Source organism: Hoplias malabaricus, chromosome 17 (assembly GCF_029633855.1).
Source record: "Hoplias malabaricus isolate fHopMal1 chromosome 17, fHopMal1.hap1, whole genome shotgun sequence".
NCBI lineage: Eukaryota > Metazoa > Chordata > Actinopteri > Characiformes > Erythrinidae > Hoplias > Hoplias malabaricus.
Genome location: NC_089816.1, coordinates 13,940,244 through 13,959,922, shown reverse-complemented (window position 1 = coordinate 13,959,922; position 19,679 = coordinate 13,940,244). Strand labels below are relative to the sequence as shown.

At 40.9% G+C, this 19,679-nt stretch overlaps 1 protein-coding gene across 2 annotated transcripts in view; it reads left to right on the top strand.

Moving 5' to 3' along the window:
- met (MET proto-oncogene, receptor tyrosine kinase) overlaps positions 1-19,679 on the top strand; it is a 44,706-nt gene extending 25,027 nt beyond the window's left edge. Inside the window, exons 11-22 of one of the 2 annotated variants that reach the window (XM_066649497.1) lie at positions 1,036-1,141; positions 5,389-5,607; positions 7,201-7,347; positions 8,390-8,546; positions 9,143-9,283; positions 9,673-9,906; positions 12,412-12,492; positions 14,556-14,737; positions 14,998-15,107; positions 15,287-15,452; positions 16,666-16,802; positions 18,013-19,679. In XM_066649497.1, coding sequence (XP_066505594.1) covers positions 1,036-1,141; positions 5,389-5,607; positions 7,201-7,347; positions 8,390-8,546; positions 9,143-9,283; positions 9,673-9,906; positions 12,412-12,492; positions 14,556-14,737; positions 14,998-15,107; positions 15,287-15,452; positions 16,666-16,802; positions 18,013-18,223 — 1,891 coding nt within the window. In that variant the 3' untranslated portion in view covers positions 18,224-19,679. The remainder of the gene's footprint in view (positions 1-1,035; positions 1,142-5,388; positions 5,608-7,200; positions 7,348-8,389; positions 8,547-9,142; positions 9,284-9,672; positions 9,907-12,411; positions 12,493-14,555; positions 14,738-14,997; positions 15,108-15,286; positions 15,453-16,665; positions 16,803-18,012) is intronic. The other variant, XM_066649498.1, reaches the window with a different exon arrangement.

Genomic DNA, 19,679 nt, shown 5'->3' with positions numbered 1-19,679 from the left:
TCGACACTAAACAGAGAACAGTGCTGTTCCTTCACTCCCAATTTCCCCCTATTTTCTTGCCGGTTGTGGGAATCGAACAATCAACCTTTCAGGCATGAGCCCTCTTCTCATGGCTGCTTGAGAAAAATGTTTTTTGTTTTTTTTTGTAACTTCACCATGAGCACATATAAGCTCAATGGTTATTTCCAAGTAGTGTTTGTATTATGAACAGATGAACAAGTCAGTGGTGTAGGAGGTTAACTTAATAGCCAGTACAAACTGAACAACAATGTAGCATTAGTGAATTAAATATTCTAATTAATGCCTTGCTCAAATTTAAAGGCTTCTATAAGCTTCTATAAATCCGCACCACACCTCCTTTTTTTTACTTTGCTATTAGCTAGTTGATTTATGGCTGCCTTACCCTCTTTAGTCCAACTTTTTTCACATTATACAGATTCACTCTATGGATATGAGTCTTCCATCTGTCTCATATGAGCAAAGAGGACAGACCGCTGATATAACTAAACTTGAACAGGAGGTGCAATGAAAAGCATGAGCGGAGATAGAGCAGAGAAGGAAACTGGGCAAACAGACTGCTGCAGAAGACTGAGTGGGTGTAAAGGAGAGAGATTTTTGGAAAAAAAAATTCTGGCAAAGTAAATGTCTAACCATAGATGGGAGAGGAACAGGTGGACAAATGGCTGCACCATTGGTGGATGGAGGCGAGGTTTTATTACTGTACACAGAGCTAGGGTGAAGACTGTTAGTGGGGGATTAAGTGAAAGGAATGACAGTGACAATGAACAGTGCAGGGTTTGTTGAAAGTAGGTAAGACAGGGGAAGTAAGCAAAAAGCCCCAGGGATAAATAAAGAGAGAATGAAAAGACCGAATGAGAGAGAGAGAGTGTGAATGAACCATTGAGGAGAAGTAAATGATTTGAGACCTGGGATGCATTTAGCACACGAGGGTGGACAGAGTGGCAGGAGATGCATATGAGTGCACATATGACAGCAGGTTTATTAATTCTATGTGTTTCTATGTTGTGCCTACAGTGGAGGCAGCACAGTGACAGCATCTGGCGTCTACCTCCATTCGGCCTTGCAACCTCAGATGGTCCTCAGTGGCCCTCTCTTCACCAAGGATAAGGAGGTCTACGTGGTGAGTCGGTGCTACACTGTACACTCACACAATCGAAAAACTCACCAACCATTTCACACAGGTGTTATTGCCATTAACCCCACTGAAGGAGAAATAGTTCTTAAAGTAGAGGAAAGGAAAATGCAGGAGCTGCAGATGTGAAGAGGAAATGGAAAAGCCATGCTTAATGCTCCATATAGTCATCACCTCTGGCTCCAAGTGTGGAAGTCAGCCTGTTTATTCACCTGATTTCTCAGCAGTGTCTCATTGAGTCTGACATTTTTCAGTGCACTGAAACCTCTTTTTGAACGTCAGCTAAATTCATTACTTTACGGTACTGTGTTTCATATCTCTTCCAAGGCACTAAAGGGAAAGTCCCCACATGACAACACCTAAGAGCTTCAGTTGTAGTTTCTAAGTCATATTGCATTGACTAGAACTGTGTCAGGTAGTAGACAAATCTTCTGTAACCATTTCTTCCTGCATTTTCCATCACAGAGCATCACACACTCACACAAATGGGCAATTTGACGCAGCAAAATAGTGGGAGGAAATCGGAACGACAGGAATCCTATGCAGACACAGGGAGAACACCACAAACTCTTCACAGACACTCAACCAAAGAGGGAATTGATCCCAGAACCCCAGACTCTATTATCTGTGAGGCAGAGACACTGTCTGTTGCACCACTGTGCTGCCCTCTTAGTGATGCCTTCTTCATTTCTTCAGGCATATTCTTCATTTTGATCGTCATCTCCGCTTGGTGATCAATAACTTCCATTCTCTAACCCAGATCTCTAACATTTAACAGTACATTTTCTATTTATGTAATTTATTCTTTGCTATTCTATACATTACCCACTTAGGTTTTGAATATAGCAGCCAGTTATAATAGTCAGTCGACCGCTTGCACTGAGCCCATGCCAAAGAAGCCACATTATCCTTACTAATGATTTAAGATGGCTCCTCAGCTGTTGCATAATAAATTCTTTACTATAAACAGTGTGGTGGTCCAATCTTCCCATCATGAACCATAAAGAACAAATGTTATATTGTTTTTGTGATTTTATTGGTAAGCTGCGTGGAAGAAAATACCTTTCCTGTCTTCAGTCTGCCTTAGTCGCGTAACCTGAGTGGACCTGTCATGCATCATGTTGAGGTTCACAAGACAATGGCGGAAACAGAAATGTGGCTGGGGGTTTCAGGTTGCATTTCTTGTGGGCTAGAACCTCGTTGTGGTTGGTGAAAGGCCTCTCGTGTATTTGGAGAAGAGGAGCTCTGTGGATCTTTGCTGATCATGTTCACAAAAACACCCAGAGACAAAAATGAGGTAGAGTAATCAACCAAGTTGAATTTTGGACCCCAGCAAAATCAGTGGGTGGGGGTACTTTTAAGAGCTTTCTTCCATATCTGCTACTGTGATCTCCTCTAAATCCAGGGATCAGCCAATCTCTGCTTTCCCACCAACATAAAAGGCATATTTTACAGGCTGCAACTTGTTGCTAAAAGCTGGCATCCTCCAGAAGGAAGAGAACCTAAAAAGCAGAAGGTCATGCTTCCTTCTGTTTCCTGGTCTCCTGGCGGACGTCTTTCTCATTCATGATTCCTAGAAGGTTCTGGATGATGTAAAAAGCATTCAGGTCTACTTGGTCATCTATGAGGCTATTGTAAATCGGGTTAATGGTGCCTGCAAGATCGGTCTGTTCTTTAAAGACCCCTGTGGAGTGCCTTGATGGACAGCCACCTGTTTTCAGGATCCATAATGGTTCAGATTGTTCACAACAATACCAGGCAAAGCTGTCTTTCTCATCTTAAGTCTTCATAAACAGCACGTCCATGTATTAGAGGAGACGGTAATGTGGGTGTCTCTTTTTCTTGCCCAGTCTGGTGGTGCTGAAGAGGTCATTTGAGTGTCTGGAGCTCATCTGCTGTAATCCTCTCTGTGGGATTCCTTCATGATGGATATCTCTGATGTTGAAGAAGTGCAAAGAACATCTGGCTGTTTTTAGATCTGTGATGTGAGAATCTGTCTACATATACTGGAGACCTGCCCCTCCTTGTGTTGTATAAGTGTTATGTTATAGTTTGTCCCTTGCTACTGTATATATGATTTATGTCACTCAGTTAACTCATTTTGGTGGTACTTAAGACCACATTCAGCACCTCACACCTTGCTTGTCTCTTTCCTTAAGCAGCTCTTATCCAACCATGAATATCTTTGGGAGGCCAAAGAGTCAAACATTGTTTTTGTCAAAACAGAGAGCCAGTGAAACAAATCAACTTCAGACATGTTCAGCTCGCCCTAACAGTCTGGCCCTCCGTCAATGTCTAAATCAGCAGTGGGTTTTCTTAGTTAATCCAGACAGTTAAATTCTGTGTTTGTCAAGCAGCAAAGCCAATACAGGCTGAGGCCTACCGGCTTTAGAATGATCTAACTCCCCCTAGATTTTGTCTCCTCTGTCGGTGTCAATAAAGAGTACTTTATTACTCTTCAGACATGCGTGAGCCTTGTTCAGCTGCATGCACAGTTCCTTAATAAAGCCTTCAGTTGGTAAAGGGTTATGAAAAAATAATTGTGTGCTTCCATTGTTAATGAAGAAAATCAGCAGTTTGTGTTCGCCTTCCAACTGTGATATTGCTCAGTCAGGACCTGGAGAGGAGAGGACAGAATTACTGGTGACAGGACTTAGCAACCATGGTTAAACAAATCTGTGGTTATTCTAAACTAACTAAAATACATCAGGAGCTACGGTTGGGCAATTTATAAATATTTCCAATTATGGCTTGTTTGTGAGTCATAAACCACCCTTTACTTTTTTATTGTTAGAATCAAACTTTTCATTTTACAGCAACAGAGAAAAGCAGGACAGAAGACAGCAAAATCAAATGTACTGCGTCCACACTTTGATATTATGTCAACCCCTGTTCTTTGTGTTTTCTTGCGTTTATTTGCTTTTCAACTTAATCTGCAAGGATATTTTTCCACACACCTATTTCCCAGCATGGTTACATTGTATGCTTCTCATATTCCAAACAGACTAAATTAAGGAGTATATGATTTAGAAGTAGTTAAAACCTGACACATTTTTCTCGGTAGCTGTATTTGTTACTGCGTACAGTGGATTATGTCCATATTAATTGTTCCTGACTCAAGAAACTAGCTTCTGTTGGACATTACATTGTGTCCAATCTTATTTTAGGCTCTCGAACCAAGGTCATGTTTTTCTCTTTGGTGCATTAGATAAATCTGCTACATCAATGCTTCTGACCACACTGCAAATATTTACCATGGCCTGGATCCCTGTGGGGAGTTCACCCACTGCTTTGATAGAGTTCTTTTTAGGCAGTCAGCGCAAATGTACCAACCACAGTTGTAGATGTAGTTTCAGAGAGCAAGACTGAAGAAGCAGAGAACATTATCACTGTGTGTGTTTGAAAATCCCATCAAAGGCTTCAGAACGTGCTTTGTGCTCCAGGGCTGCTTAATAAACACAGAGAGAAAGCACATCGTTCAAATTAAGCATGTGTGGCAGGAAGATGACAGGGATAAAGTGAAGCAACCAGCCACCATCCAGTGCTGTTAAGGGTCATGATGAGCGGAGTGTGGACAGAAGGCATGATGGGCCAGAGAGCTGCCAGAAGATGGAGTCATTGCTGGCATCTGCTAGGCCTCAGAGTCATAACTCACACAGCGTCGGACCCCAACATTCACAAAGAATTCCTGTCTGCTTTTAAGGGAGATTATCCTCCACATACCATCTCTACTCAGACTCAGTGCAGGAAGTTTCTCATCTGGGTCCAGTGCCATGAATAAACTTAATTATTTATTTATTTTTTGGATATTGCATCATTTTCATAACCTGCAGAGTGCTTGTGGAACGTGTGCGCTGTGTGCTGGAGTATCCTCAGGCTTATGAAGTCATTATAATAATGTCAGAATGTCAAAGCAGCGTGTGCTCTGGCTTGGTTCTATTTTCTTTGAGCTGTAAATGAAGCGCTCCATCTGACAGCAATATGTCTTGTAGCAGGATTTAATAAATTCTCGCTCTCTTACTGTCATGGGTGAGTAAAGATGTCATCCAATAGTGGATTATAGTTATGAGTCTTAATGCAAATGCAATTGAAATGCTCCATAATACATTTTTAGAGAAACTTGCTGTAAAATTCCTCAGTCCAATACATTTTTACATCACTTGGTACTTGATTAAAACATAGAATTTAGCTTTACGTTGCTTCTAAGTGGAATTCTGTGATTTGTGTGATCCTAGACCTGCAGTCAGGACGAAGACAAGCTGACCATACTGTGCATCACTCCTTCACTTAAAGGCCTAAACATTCGTCCTCCAGTTGCCACCAAGATGAAGTTTGTGCTCGATGGCTTTTCAACACGGGAGTATGACATGACCTATGTGGAAGACCCAAAGTTTGAGGAGTTTCAGAAACCCACTCTGACACCCAGAGGCAGTAAGAGTGTGCTGGAGATTAAGGTAAAGGATACTGACATTTTCCTTGAGCAGAACTATAACATTTTGAAACCACACAGCCCTGAAATATGCTGTTTTTCAGAAAATGAAGTCAGGGTTTTACTCTGCTGTTCTTAAAGACGTTACACACACACAGACACATTTACATTGACACAAATCCACCTCGATTCTTTGCACTCACTGATGTGGAAGGAAACAATACTGAGACTAAAGGGGAAATGTAGTTTATTTCCCATTGCAGACCTGTTAACCCTCTGTAGTCTCTCTGTTCTCCCTCATTGTTCTTGAGCTCCTCAAGCTTCCAGCCTTTGACACATTAATGGTGAGAATCCTTTGCGTTAGCGAGGGGGAAACTGGGTAAAAAACACAACATTTTTAACAATGAAGCACAGGATTTTTTTCTAGAGGTGCCACTCATTAAACCAGTGCAGCTGTTGAGTGGAGGGGGGTTTACATAAGATCCTGCTTTCTCCTGCAGAATCTGTTCAAATCACACACACACACGCACACACACACACACAAATACATACATGCACACATCCACCAACATGCTGCTTGTGTCTGTCCCAGGCGACCTGAGGTGGGTTTAAAGGGGGTTTAGGGCATTCTCTACAATCTAGTCAGTTGCAAAAGATACTTTGGGCCCCACAACCAATGTGGACCCCACAAACACACACAAATAAACACAGTGGATTAACAATATGTACACTGAATGCTGAATGGATTTATTTGACAATAATTGGAACTAAAGCAGATATAATTTATTTTGGATCTAATTACACTGCACTGTCATTCAGATCATGCCACTACAGTCATTCCCATGTCATTAATTTGTTTACCTTTGCTGTTAAATGCCAGGGCCTTGTTTATAGAAATGAAAATTGCACTTGTCAGATTTGTCTTATACTCTGTAGAATATCTAAGACTATAAATATGATTAGAAATCTCTTCAGGAGAATGGACAGCAAGGCTCTGTTATTAGTTTAAATGTGTAACATACTACAAGGTTCATTGATGTTGCTTCTGAAAACCACTAACGCAGGAAATGTGGCAGAGCACTTCATGTACTGTGGTTGATTATGGTAAAAAATTCTAAATGTTTGGAGACACTTCTAGAAATCTGTTGCGTGCCTGTTCCGATGGGGTCTCTAGCTGGTCTGTACTGTACAGTAACAGGTGCAGAAGTGCACTGTGTCCAATCTGCAGAGCCCAGGCTGCCATGCAAGGAATGTGATCGCGATCTTTATTGCCTTCTGCTCTTTCCGTCTTACTTTTTTAATACTTTTCTAGTCTCAGGGCTCTGAGTATTTTTTATAGTGGACAAAAGTCATTATATTCTTATTCTTATTATTATTTTTAGTCAATCCTTTATATCTTACAGTGATATCTGCTAGTACTACATAACTACGACTAGTGGAGTTTAAATAAATGGGAAATATAAACAGAAATTTATATCAGCTGATATAATGTATTATTATATTTAGGTATCTGTAATGTCCTAACAGGAATATTAATTAGCTCCCTATCAGGTGTCTTTCACTAGTGGATTATCTGACCTCCTTCTCTCCCTTTGTGTGTGTGTGTGTGTGTTGGCAGGTTCCTCGTGTAGATGTAGAGGCAGTGAAGGGAGAGGTGTTGCGGGTTTCTAATCGCTCGTGTGTGAGTGTGGCTCTGGTGGGAAACACTCTGGAGTGCACCGTGCCCCCTGAGCTTCAGATGGCTACCAAAGAGTTGGAGGTGGAGGTTAGAGCAAAACCAACTGGATTTTCTCTTTCATACTAACTACAACTAGTTTACCGTTTATGTTAAGCCCTTTTGTTGTTGGACTGATCCATGTAGTGCTACGGTCCCTCTCTCTGACAGTCCCTCTTTCTAGCCCCACTTCAGGAACCACTGCTCTGTTCATTCAGCCAGGGTTTAAGACTTTACCTTTCTGATTCTCTCTCTACACAAAATACTCAACACTCCACCTCTACAACGGTACCTGAGCAGGACTGTTGCCGGATTACATTGCCTTGCCTGATCACTCCAGCAATCATATTTCTTCTCATCTCATAGACCCATTGTGTGGGATATATTAGATATTAATCCTCTCCATGACTTTATTACTGTTTATGAGCTGGAAAACTGATAAGACCCTTTATATTTCCTCTCCAGCCACTGTTGGCATGGTGGGACATTACAGAAACATTCCTGGCCTGGACACCAGCCCCAGGGGGATCTGATAGGATAGGCTTAATGTTGAGCAAGTGTTAGCAAGAAGTGCTTATCTTTCTGAGTGAGATGTATGTGTGGCATTGAGACTAATCTGACCATCACAACACAGTGAGAAATACTCATACCTTCCAAAAACTAATCCAGTTTGATTTTACTGGCCATGTGAGTATGTACATGTACCGAGCACTCAGTGGTGGTCTGTTGTAGGCCTATCAAAAGTTGGGCTTTAAAGACTTTGGCTCCCCCACAAAAATTGAGTTTAGAGAGCAAACATTTGGAGAACAAAATCTGAATTTGAACTTATTTAGGTTTTATCCGTAGGGCAGCACAGGTAGTGTCGCAGTCACACAGCTCCAGGGTCCTGGGGTTGTGGGTTCAAGTCCCGCTCCGGACGACTGTCTGTGAGGAGTTTGGTGGGTTTCCTCCAGGTGCTCAGGTCTCCTCCCATGGTCCAAAAATATATGGTGGCTGTGTCCGTAGGTGTGTGTGTGTAAGTGAATGTGTGAGTGTGTCATGCATTTCTAATGTGTATGTGTAAATTGTCTTTGTGTGTGTTTGTGTGTGATAGTGGATGCAGGCCTCCTCCTCAGTGATCCTGGGGCGTGTAGTTCTGGCTCAGGAACAGGACTATAAGCCGCTGATTGTTGGTGTGGTGTGTGTGTCCATCCTGCTGGTCATGCTGCTCTCTCTCTTCGCCTGGATCAGGAGGAAGAAGCACATTGATGGTACGGAACAGTATGTTTGTATGGGTGATTTTTACCATGTTGTGGTTGCACAATTGCAAGTGTCATTCTTAGTGCTGACTTCCATTGTAGTCAGCAAGCTGGGATAGGCATTATAATCTGTTTTTGATTGCAAAGACTTTATCTTTGCCAGGAATGCTCCATTTACTGTGCAGAGAACTGTTTATTGTTTGTGATCCACTTTATAAATCACTGTGATTCACTGTAGACGAGAACACAAGGCAGCTGTAAATATGGCCTTGTTTACTGAAGAGATATTCTAATAATCGTGTGCTTTATCCTGAGGAAGAAAGAGAATGGAGTTGTTTCTGGGTGCGCTACACTGATACTGCAGAAGCACATGGGGAAGCGGCCTGTCCTTGTTTTCTTTTTGTAAAGAGTCTCTCTCTCTCTCTCTCTCTCTCTCTTCCCTGTTGTTTCTCCTATCAATGTTTTTCTTTCCCTTTCTCTTCCTTTTTTTTCTTTCATACCTTTTCTCTTCTTTCACATATCTTTTTGCTTTTTCTCTTATTTCTCTCTCTCTTTCTCTCATTCTCTCTCTCACACTGCTCTCTCTCTCTCTCTCTATATGTGTATAGATTTAAATGAGAGGATGGTTTGGTATGACGGCCGCGCTCACATTGCGCACTTGGACATGCTGGCAAACGCGAGGAGTGTGAGTCCCACTAATGAAATGGTGTCTCACGAGTCTCTGGACTATAGAACCACTTTGCTTGAGGGTATGTTGTGCTTCCTCGCTGTTCCTCTGCTCAAAATAACGTTTCCCAGTCGTGCTGATCTAAGAGCAGTTTTTGTTGTTTCTGTCATATTTGGCTCAGGAGGGGCTCTTTCTAAAACTCATCCCACATGCTTTATCCTCCTCTTCACCCTCAGCTCTCAATCCCCCTCCTTTGCATGCTCTCTCGCCCTCTGCCAAACGAGTAAATGACTCTCTCTTTCAGCCTCTCATCTGTAAAGCCAGGCTTCGAGTTTCCTCCTTCTCTTTGTAGTTGTTGTAATTACCTGACCTCCCAGACGAGTGTCCTCATTTACGTGACCTTTGTAGTCTCTAGCTTCAGTGAGCCCGTGATTGACCTTTGATCTTTGACCCTCTTTGGTTTCTTCACAGACCAGAGTTTGCCGATGTCACCAGAGTCTTGTCGGCCTCCTCCATATCCTCATGCTCATGTGGACCTGTCGCCCATGCTGGGGGCTGCCGAAGGAGACCTGGCCTCTCCACTGCTGCCTGTGTCTGCTCCTATAGACCTGAGCAGTCTGCACCCTGAGCTGCTGAAGGAGGTGCAGCATGTGGTCATTGCTAGAGAGGACCTTCTGCTTCACATTAATGAGATTATTGGAAGAGGTGAGTCTATGGTGGATCGTTTTACAGAGGAAAATTGTTGGCCAGCCATTGCAAATAGTTCATTTTAACATTATTCATTCAATTCACAGGACAGGCTCTCTGACAAGAGACATTACCATACTGTGCATTGTCAGGAGCCCACTACACTAAAAGTGAACTTCATTATACATTTCTTATACAGGAGTAATCATATATAAAGATACGCTCAGGCCATGACTCAGTTCTCAATACTAGATTCAAAATTCTTACAGAAATACCTGAAACAGAATTCAAAAAAAAATAAATGGTGTTTGCATTCATGTATTTGCTTCTTATTAATGAACAGCTGGTTTGGGGTGATGTTTGATGCTGGTTATCTGAAATAACTTAAGTAGTGCTTAAACAGTGCCGTTGTATCTGAGGCTCTGATAAATAGAATGCTCGTTGTCCATGCCTTGTAATATCACATTATGATGCATGGTTATACCATTATAAGCACATAAACACAAACAAGAAGTAAAAAAAAAAAAAAGCACCCATGTCAATCTCCAGGATCAAGCGCCCCCTTTTAGCTTACACTCTAACCCTTAGTCACTGGGAGGCTTTTGGTCAATCAGACAAAAACTATGCAAGCTTGACTAAGTGGAAAAAAAGAAAAACATACATACATATATATATATATATATATATATATATATATATATATATATATATATATATATATATAATCCTGCAGCTCCTGCAGCTTTATTGTACTTTTTTGCATGCACTATCAGAGAAACACTGCCAAACGTTCACTTATGCTAGCTGACTGCTTGATTCTGCTGACTAAAAGCTTGACTGCTGTAATATGAAATATTGCTGGATTAGTAATAAATACAATATAAAAGCACTTAGAGTCATTTTTAAAAGGACTTGTAAGTAGTCTAAGCTTATTTACAATACTTTCTGATCAGAGCGACACTGCCGGGTGTGTGCACAATAAATTGTCTGTCCACCCATTGTGCCACAGAAGTGGGGGTGTGCTCAGCTAGATCAGATTTACTGTGGAGCTCTGTCGAAAAGACCTTTCCCATCATACTCACTCTTTACTACTGCACAGAATGCCCTAAACCCCCTTTAAACCCACCTCAGGCCCCCTGGGAGAGACACGCTGCATGTGTGTGGATGTGTGCTTGTATTTGTGCGTGTGTGTGTGGTGGGGTGTGCGAGGTGATTTGTTCCCGTGTTAAATTCCCTGCTCATTGTTGGGCTGTCTTGAGGCTCCTTGTGGTAATCTGACTCGGCTGCCATCTGGGAGGACGTGATAGCAGCTCAGTGGAGAGATTACTCTCCTCTCCACACCATTATTTTAACACACTTATACACACATGCATGTCGCCCCTCAAAACACCAAAACCTTTACTCATTCTTCTCTTACAGCTCAGCGTGCCACAAGAGGCAAGATGGGGGAGAGTTTGTTCTCAAGCTTTCGTTAAGGTTTTTCAGGAGCGAATTGTGACTTAAATGTTAAGGATAATTAAAAGAACGTCTCTGAGCTAACACTGATTTCTCCTTTGGGATTTTAGTAATGTCGCTAAAATTGATGAATATTCATGAGACATTTGAAGACTGCCTGTCTTAAAATACATAACTGGCATTAACATATATTCTATTCAGTAAAATATTAAAGCACAAAATATTTTTCATACCACCAAATTAAATGATCTACCAAGGTGCATTTAGTGTCATTTTGCCCTGGAGCTGAGAGGCTAATATAGCTTAAAAAGATCATTGAAGCTCTTAGCATTGTGCAAACTGCAGCAATAAAAAAGATACACACAAATGGCAGGCGCACACACAGGGAGAACACACCAACTCCTCACAGACAGTCACCCGGAGCGGGAATTGAACCCACAACCTCCAGGTCCCTGGAGCTGTGTGACAGTGACACTACCTGCTGCGCCACCGTGCCGCCCCCACAGTAAAATCTCCCGTTAATATATATCTGCCTGGGTTCCAGAGCAGAACTAAAGAAACTAACATGGAAACATCTCTTGCCTTACATTTGTGTAAAACCATGTTTATTTAAAATGTTGCCCAAATATTTTCTTAATTCTCTCTTAATAGCTCATTGTCAAGCTGTTTATGTGCATTAGAGGAAGGAAGCTTTCCTTGCATTGCCCCAGACTTCAAAGACTTAAAGACATTGCTAAAAACAACTTATGTGTGAATTCAAAATCATTATGAAATTCCAGTATCATCATAATCATAAATACAGACCATACAGATCTTGTAGGGTCCATTATGGGAAAGTTTCCTCTCAATTAGTGAGAGATCCCAAGAGAGTATCACAGAGATATGAGGAGATAGGGAGCTGATGAAAAACTAACACTTACATTGTTGTGTTTTCCACACTAGTGTCATTTGCACTAGGGCATTTTTGGAGTTGTGATTTCACTGAAATCAAACCCTGCCATGTCTACAGAACAGATATAATAGATTTATGCACTAATGCTTTCACTCTCCCCTCTTTGTAACTAACAGGACACTTTGGCTGTGTGTTTCATGGGACTCTGCTGGAACCAGATGGCCAGAAGCAGCACTGCGCGGTCAAGTCCCTCAACCGTAAGTGTGTCCTCTGAGGCAGTGGTTACGCAGGCCTGCACGGTTATTACGCGGTGTAACAGTACAGTATTAAAATATGAACCTTAAGTTAGAGCTATTAGTCCAACTTTCATCCCAAGACCAATCCCACCCACAGCACTGTTTTGGGTCAGAATTGGATCTGATATTTTTCTGGATCCGACCCAACCCAAGCCATGTTATGAAGTGTCTGCCAAAAATGGTCCAAGGAAGGAACACATTTTTTCTTAGTAGTTTTTAATACCGAGAATGTGTGGGATGTGCTGAAAATATGTTCCAATCCATGGAGGGCCCACTTTTCAGCTTAAGAACTTTAAAGTGTCTGCTGCTAACGTGTTGGGGCTGATACCTCAGGACAACTTTAGAGATCTTGTGTAGTCCATGCTTCAATGGGTCGTCATGAGAATCAGCAGGCCTGAGACATCTTTAGTGATCATGTTTGTAGATTTATCTTGAACAGTTGAGCACCTAAAGGATTGTTCTGACTGTGTGAGACACTAAAGCATCCTTTACATGGTCTTTAGAGTGTAGCTATGGAAGAGTGAGACTGAGTGAGATCAGAAGACTTAGCAGCAAAAGGAAGGAAGGAAGGAAGAGAAGTTAAAATGGTGAATAGGATCGTGTTCATGTTTAATGTTTATTTTTCTGCATGTTTTTAATCCTCTTTTACTGTTGTCACAAATTTTTTACTGAACTATGACGCGTGAGGTTCATATTATTACAGCACTGTTAACAGAACAGCGTCGGCACGGGAATGATAATAATAATGATGAATGAGCCGTCTAGTGGTTATACCACATTAGAGTTGCCTCTAATCAGGTAAAGTGTCATTCTGAGACTTTAGATTTATGACCTGATCTGTGTGTTTCTCTTCACTCATATTACGACTATTTGTTTTCACTGTTGGACTCATTTCAACAGTGCAGCATCTGAGCTGATTTCTTTTGCATAATAGTTACTGTTTCTTTTGTATTCAGGGCACATATTGCTTAATATTAAGAGAAGCACTGGCTTTCTGTTTTGCCCCTTTCTTTTTAACCACTATTTGGCTTATTTTGTTTTGTTCGATTGCTTTGTGGGTTTTTATTTGTTTTTATTTTGTCTTGTTTTTTTTTTATTAAAGGCTAAGCACCACTTAATGGACCTCCATGAATATTTCACATTATTTTAGTTACTGACATATATAAGTATGAATTAAAATGAAACAGGCAATCTACGTCACAGGCAAGATGCCTATTAGAGTTTCCGAACACCGTTGGGCGGGGGTCCAACGGTCTTTTAAACCTTATTCCTTGAATTAGTAAGAAATAACATATTTTCTGACTATCAATAAACACAAGTTAGGAACTCAAATTCCACTGTATTTATTTGTTTGACACTTTCAATGAGCTGCTGTTTAGCCTTTAAAAGCAAGTATTCAGATCTGACTTGTTCTCGTAGCATAAGATTCATTTGTGCTAATCACAAAAGCTGATCACAGAGCAGTATTACACGTTAAAAAGCCCTGGTCCTACTGTGTCTCCGTTCTTCTACTGTCCACTCTCTAGTGTCTGCTTCCACTGAAAGACTAAAACAGCTGTTTAATCTTCCCTAAATGTGAAAGCTCTACAAAATAGATTAAAGAGGAGACGGGTGAAAGGGGCAAGACCAGAGAGACCCAGAGAGTGTCCAGTAATGGCTTGATCATGTCACAGTAGATTAAGTCTCCTCTCTGAAACAGCTACTCTCAGGAGTGACGTATTGAGTTCTGTGTGTGTTTGTGTGAGTCCTAATGTTTTTCTATGTGAATCATCTGTTTGTCATCGAGGTGATAGTGGAAAAATACTTCACATATACACATATTGTCATAGATGTAAGAATAGGACATTCTTGCATTGTTTTATTAGATATAATTTAACATGTGTAAAATCTTTGAGACTAATTCATTGTATGAAAAATAGACTTTATGTTGCGCTGCAAAGTACTGTAATACATAATGCTTCTGTGTGCCCTAGTTAATATGCTCTATTTCAGTGCAGCAACAGCATTCTGTTGTTTTACTACAGGAATCACAGATATAGAGGAAGTTTCTCAATTCCTGAAGGAGGGGATCATCATGAAGGACTTCAGCCACGCCAATGTTCTTTCCCTGCTTGGCATCTGCCTGCCCAGTGAAGGCTCCCCTTTGGTGGTGTTGCCATACATGAAGCACGGAGACCTGCGCAACTTCATCAGAGATGAGACTCACGTATGCTCAGCCACCTAGCAACACATTCATACAGTGTGCACACAGCATTCAAACAGAAACCATGCCGTAATTACAGAGCATTCATACACTGTATACGCTGGGTCCCTACAGTATTTAGACTCCACTGTCACTGTCTAACCCTTAAAATCATGTTAAATCCTGTTCAGACATGCTCCTAATATACAGAATAGTCATTAAGTTGTAGCATTTATTACCATTGTTTGTACCCTCAGTCAGAGTGTTGTTGTTATTCCCAGCAGAACCCCACAGTGAAGGACCTCATGGGTTTCGGTCTGCAGGTGGCTAAAGGCATGGAGTATCTTGCCAGCAAGAAGTTTGTGCACAGAGACCTTGCAGCCAGGAACTGCATGTAAGACTTTCAGAAACATGGAAAAACACACACTCACTCATTCACATATGCTTCTGCTTTCTTTCAAAGATAGCATCCATAAATGTGTTTTATATTTTAGCTGAAATAATATACCAAGGTGCCATGTGAGGGTTTGTGTGTGTTCTGTGTTTATAACTTTTTAATGTCCTGTCCTGCAGGCTGGATGAGAGCTACACAGTGAAAGTAGCTGACTTTGGCCTGGCCAGAGATGTGTATGATAAAGAATACTACAGTGTGCACAACAAGAGCGGAGTCAAGCTGCCTGTGAAGTGGATGGCTTTAGAGAGCCTTCAGACCCACAAGTTCACCACCAAGTCTGATGTTGTGAGTGGCTCTCTCAATCTCACATGCCTTTGAACATAATGTAAATATTTAGAGATATTCAGTGTACTCTTTTTAAGTTACGCAATCAATGTATGTGCGTGTGCTATAAGGTTTGTACAGTGCTGTATGAAAACGTCAGCCACCTCCTTTTATTTTATCTCTAGTCAAAACAGCCAAGACTTTAGACCAAACTTTGATTTGTAAATGAAGTCACTGCTGATGTTCTTGTAGATGGACTGGTTGCTACAGACCCCAAACCTCAAATATGTTTTTAGGAAGAAAATGCCACCAATTTCAAGGACTGAACTTTGGAAGTGTGGAAAAATATTTCTGCAGATTTCCTTGAAGAACTGAAAGAAAGCCTCATAAAATTAGTAAAAGCAGTGTGTATAAACTGTATTTCGTAGCCAGCTTGGCCTCAATTTAGATATATTCCCTGAATTTTGTACAGCATTGTATATTAATCATAATCCTATTATTGAATCAATAAAAAATGTCCCTGGCCTGTTTATCAAAAAAATATAATCATGTCACTCTTAATTTCAATGTAACATAACTACTAATGCAATGTAAAAAACAATGCTACCAGGTTCATGCTAATCATATAAAGTTTAACACACTTTAATCTGTCATATGCATCAGTGAATATGTGACCATGTGTTTATAGCATATTGAGCAATCAAACTACTCAAGGCTTGGCACTTGTGGTTATAAATGTTTAGCCACACCTCGGTTTCACTCAACAAATAAGAATTCTAAAGCCTAATGAATATGGTTTATGTAGCTTAACTATTCAAACAGAAGTTTGAATAGTCCACTACATCACATTGGTTGCTTACTTATACATGCACATACCTGTCAAATACAGCAACTAGTGCATGCAGCTCGATGACTCATGCCTTCTTGTCTAAGCTGTCCTGGTTTGTCATAAAAAAGGGTGTGACCGCTCTGAATACATGTTTTGTAACACGTTCTTTATGATTCTGTATGTTATATTTAAGTAGTAGTTTATTATTTTGGGTAATCTCAATGTCTGTGTCCTCATCCTAACTAATAGAAAGTACTAAAGATTTTAGTTTAGATTCGATAAACTTCTTGGAGGCTATTGCCATGTTACCTGGAATAATACATTTTGCAGAAACAAAAGGTTTGCACAAACATTGTACATTTTGATTGCCAGTGCCTCATTCTGCTTCACTGTCTCTTCACACAGTGGTCATTTGGGGTGTTGCTATGGGAACTCATGACCCGCGGTGCCCCACCCTACTCTGATGTCAACTCCTTTGACATAACGGTCTTTCTTTTGCAAGGCCGCAGACTTCTGCAGCCAGAGTTCTGCCCTGATGCCCTGTGAGTACACACACACACACACACACACACACACACCAAGGTCAAACACTCCAAAGGGAGGTAAGTGCGGCTCAATGCCCTCATTAGTTTTGTACAAGAGCATAAAAACAGAGAGTCTTTGTTGAACTCCATTAGAGCCAGTGACCTGGCAGTAGCTCATCAGAAGCCTCAGCCAACTCAGCACCACATGACTGCTGAAGCTTAACTCTCCCTCCCTACAAGTTCTCTGCTCAGATGTGAGACAAACTCCCCAAAATACACACACACACACACACACACACACACACACACACACAAAGAACTCCCCAAGTAGGCAGCAGTGATACTGCAATTAATACATAATGGACAAACATATATAATAACAGAATGTAATAAGCTCAGCACCGCCTCGTCTCTGGAACTGCAGAACAATGCGAAAAAAATTATATTTTTTTATTCCATTCACCCGGAATCTTCTTCCTCTTCCAGCTCTGCTCAGAAGATCAGTGGAATGGAATGTTGGAATGTGTGGACCTTTTGTTGTGTAGATTAAGTATTTTCCTGAGGCTGTTGTCCAGGCAGATCAGGCAACTGATTTAATCTATGGTGTAGTGGTAGAAAAACACAATTTGTCAATTTGTAAAAACTGCAAAGCACTAAGCCTTTTTTGCACCAGTGTAATTTGGATGAATTCTGCTTGTTTTAAGCTTGAAACAGATGCAAATTTATATTTTTTATGTTTATATGCCACTTACTTGTTCATATGTATGCTTTGAAAGTAAGGTGTATATATAGATGGAAATTACACATGCAGCAGATTACATATTTCAACTTGATTCACTTACATATAACAGTGTTTATCATCGTAGTAGAATGGCCAGAACAACACAGGTGAAATGATTCCAGGCAAAATGTACCGTGACTCTCAGACAGTTTGCATTGTCTCACAAAGTTAAAGTGATTTCATGATAAAGATATTTATAAGGACCATCATCATTCTGAATATGACTAAAATCACATTCTGTAATAAGACATTGGTAGAGTACTATACTGTAGGGGAGTATTCTGTGGCATTTTTACACTGACACAGCTGCATAGCATTAAATGGAAAAGCAACTTTGGCTGAACAGAATTAAGACAACACCTATGATTAATCTTGGGACATTTATGGATCTGCTTGCATGATCCTTATTGGGATTTAACTTTTATAAAAATCTTCTTTTTCTCTCAGCTACAACGTGATGATTGAATGTTGGCATCCGAAACCCGAGCGGCGGCCCACTTTCTCTGAGCTCGTCTCCCGCATCTCTGCCATTTTCTCCAGCTTCAGCGGAGAGCATTACATCCTTCTGAACACAACCTATGTGAACATCGACAAAATGACACCCTACCCCTCTCTCATTAGTTCTCAGAGTCAGCTGGACAGAGAGTGCTGCACCTGAGTGAAAGAAAGAGAGAGAGGAAGAGCGAGAGAGACTATGTGATTACTCTGAATGTGCTGCATAAGACTGACAGACACCTAAGCTGGGTGCCAGGGACCCCTTGCATTTCTCTGTGGAGAAAAAGCTGCCTGCAGACTGTAAAGGGAAGCTGATTGTCTTTATCACAGTTGATAGAGTACAGCCTTCTGAAGTAAGTCCCGTGGATGGAGCAGGGCTGCAGATACGAGCTTGTTTTTGAAGCTGGACGCTCGCTGACAGACATGAATGGTCTCTGCTGGCCTCGTGACTGGACACTGATAGAAGAGAAAGCAGAGCACAGACCAAAACCCACTGAAGGCGCACTCATCTCACTGTGACTGTCCAAAGCTGTGAAGAGGGGCTTGTTTCTTTTAAAACATTTTGAATCGATTAGGTTGAGTGGAAACATGGTTCAAAAATACTTTGTGGGCATTGACAAAAATTTCATTCATGTCAAACAGATGAAACTCCTTAGAGTCAAAGTGCTAATCTAGGATTATTGTTTGTCCCTGTACCCTACTGTATTCGCTGACAGATCGTATTCTCAGACACCTGATCTGTTTTGGGAGAAACTAAAGTACTTCTTTTATTCTCTGTGGTGGTTTGTGCTGCTGAATGAGTGTTTAATCTGTGATAAACAGCATTCTGGGATGTTAAACATGTCTTTGAGGTGAACACAAAAGGACAGGATGCTGTGGGCAGAACACTGGATGTGTTAAATGTGAAATTACATTTGATTCTATGAATGTGTTTCCAAACCACTATTTCTTTGTATGTCCCATGGATGAGATATGTCCAGATATTGTATGTGATCTTTTTAAACACATTTCTGTACAAATGGACGACTGTTTGGACAGACATGGTTATGTGACTCGAGGAAACAGAGCTTACTGATAAAGGAGCCCCCTGAAGTATTGCTTTATGTACCTTTTTTTACACAAGTCTCTATGAAATGGCATTTGAAGTCAATCAGTTTGCATATGAGCGACGTAGCAAAGATGACAATGAATGTGATTTAGCCTAAAGATCCACTGAGTGATTGTAAATAATGTTTCTCTTGTCCAAACTGCTGTGTGATCCTTGTGTGTGTGTGTGTGTGTGTGTGTGTGTGTGTGTGTGTATATATGTAAATATATATATATATATATAGACAAGTCTGTGGCATCTTTCAAAATACATTAGCTATAAATGCTACAGATTAATTTTCCTTATTTTCAGTGGTCTTGTTTAAGCAGAAGTTCAGGCACTGTGTATTGTACCTGTCTGTTCTAGACAACAATATAGCTCCCTGTGGACTCCCTTACTGATTATGGTACAAATAATATTTGTTGTCCTTGTAACCTGGTCGAATAAAGCTCTGTCATCAGGTGGTCTGTGCAGAATAAATGTGGGAGATTAAACAAGATCTTTTCTGATCTTTATGGCATAAATGCCTTAC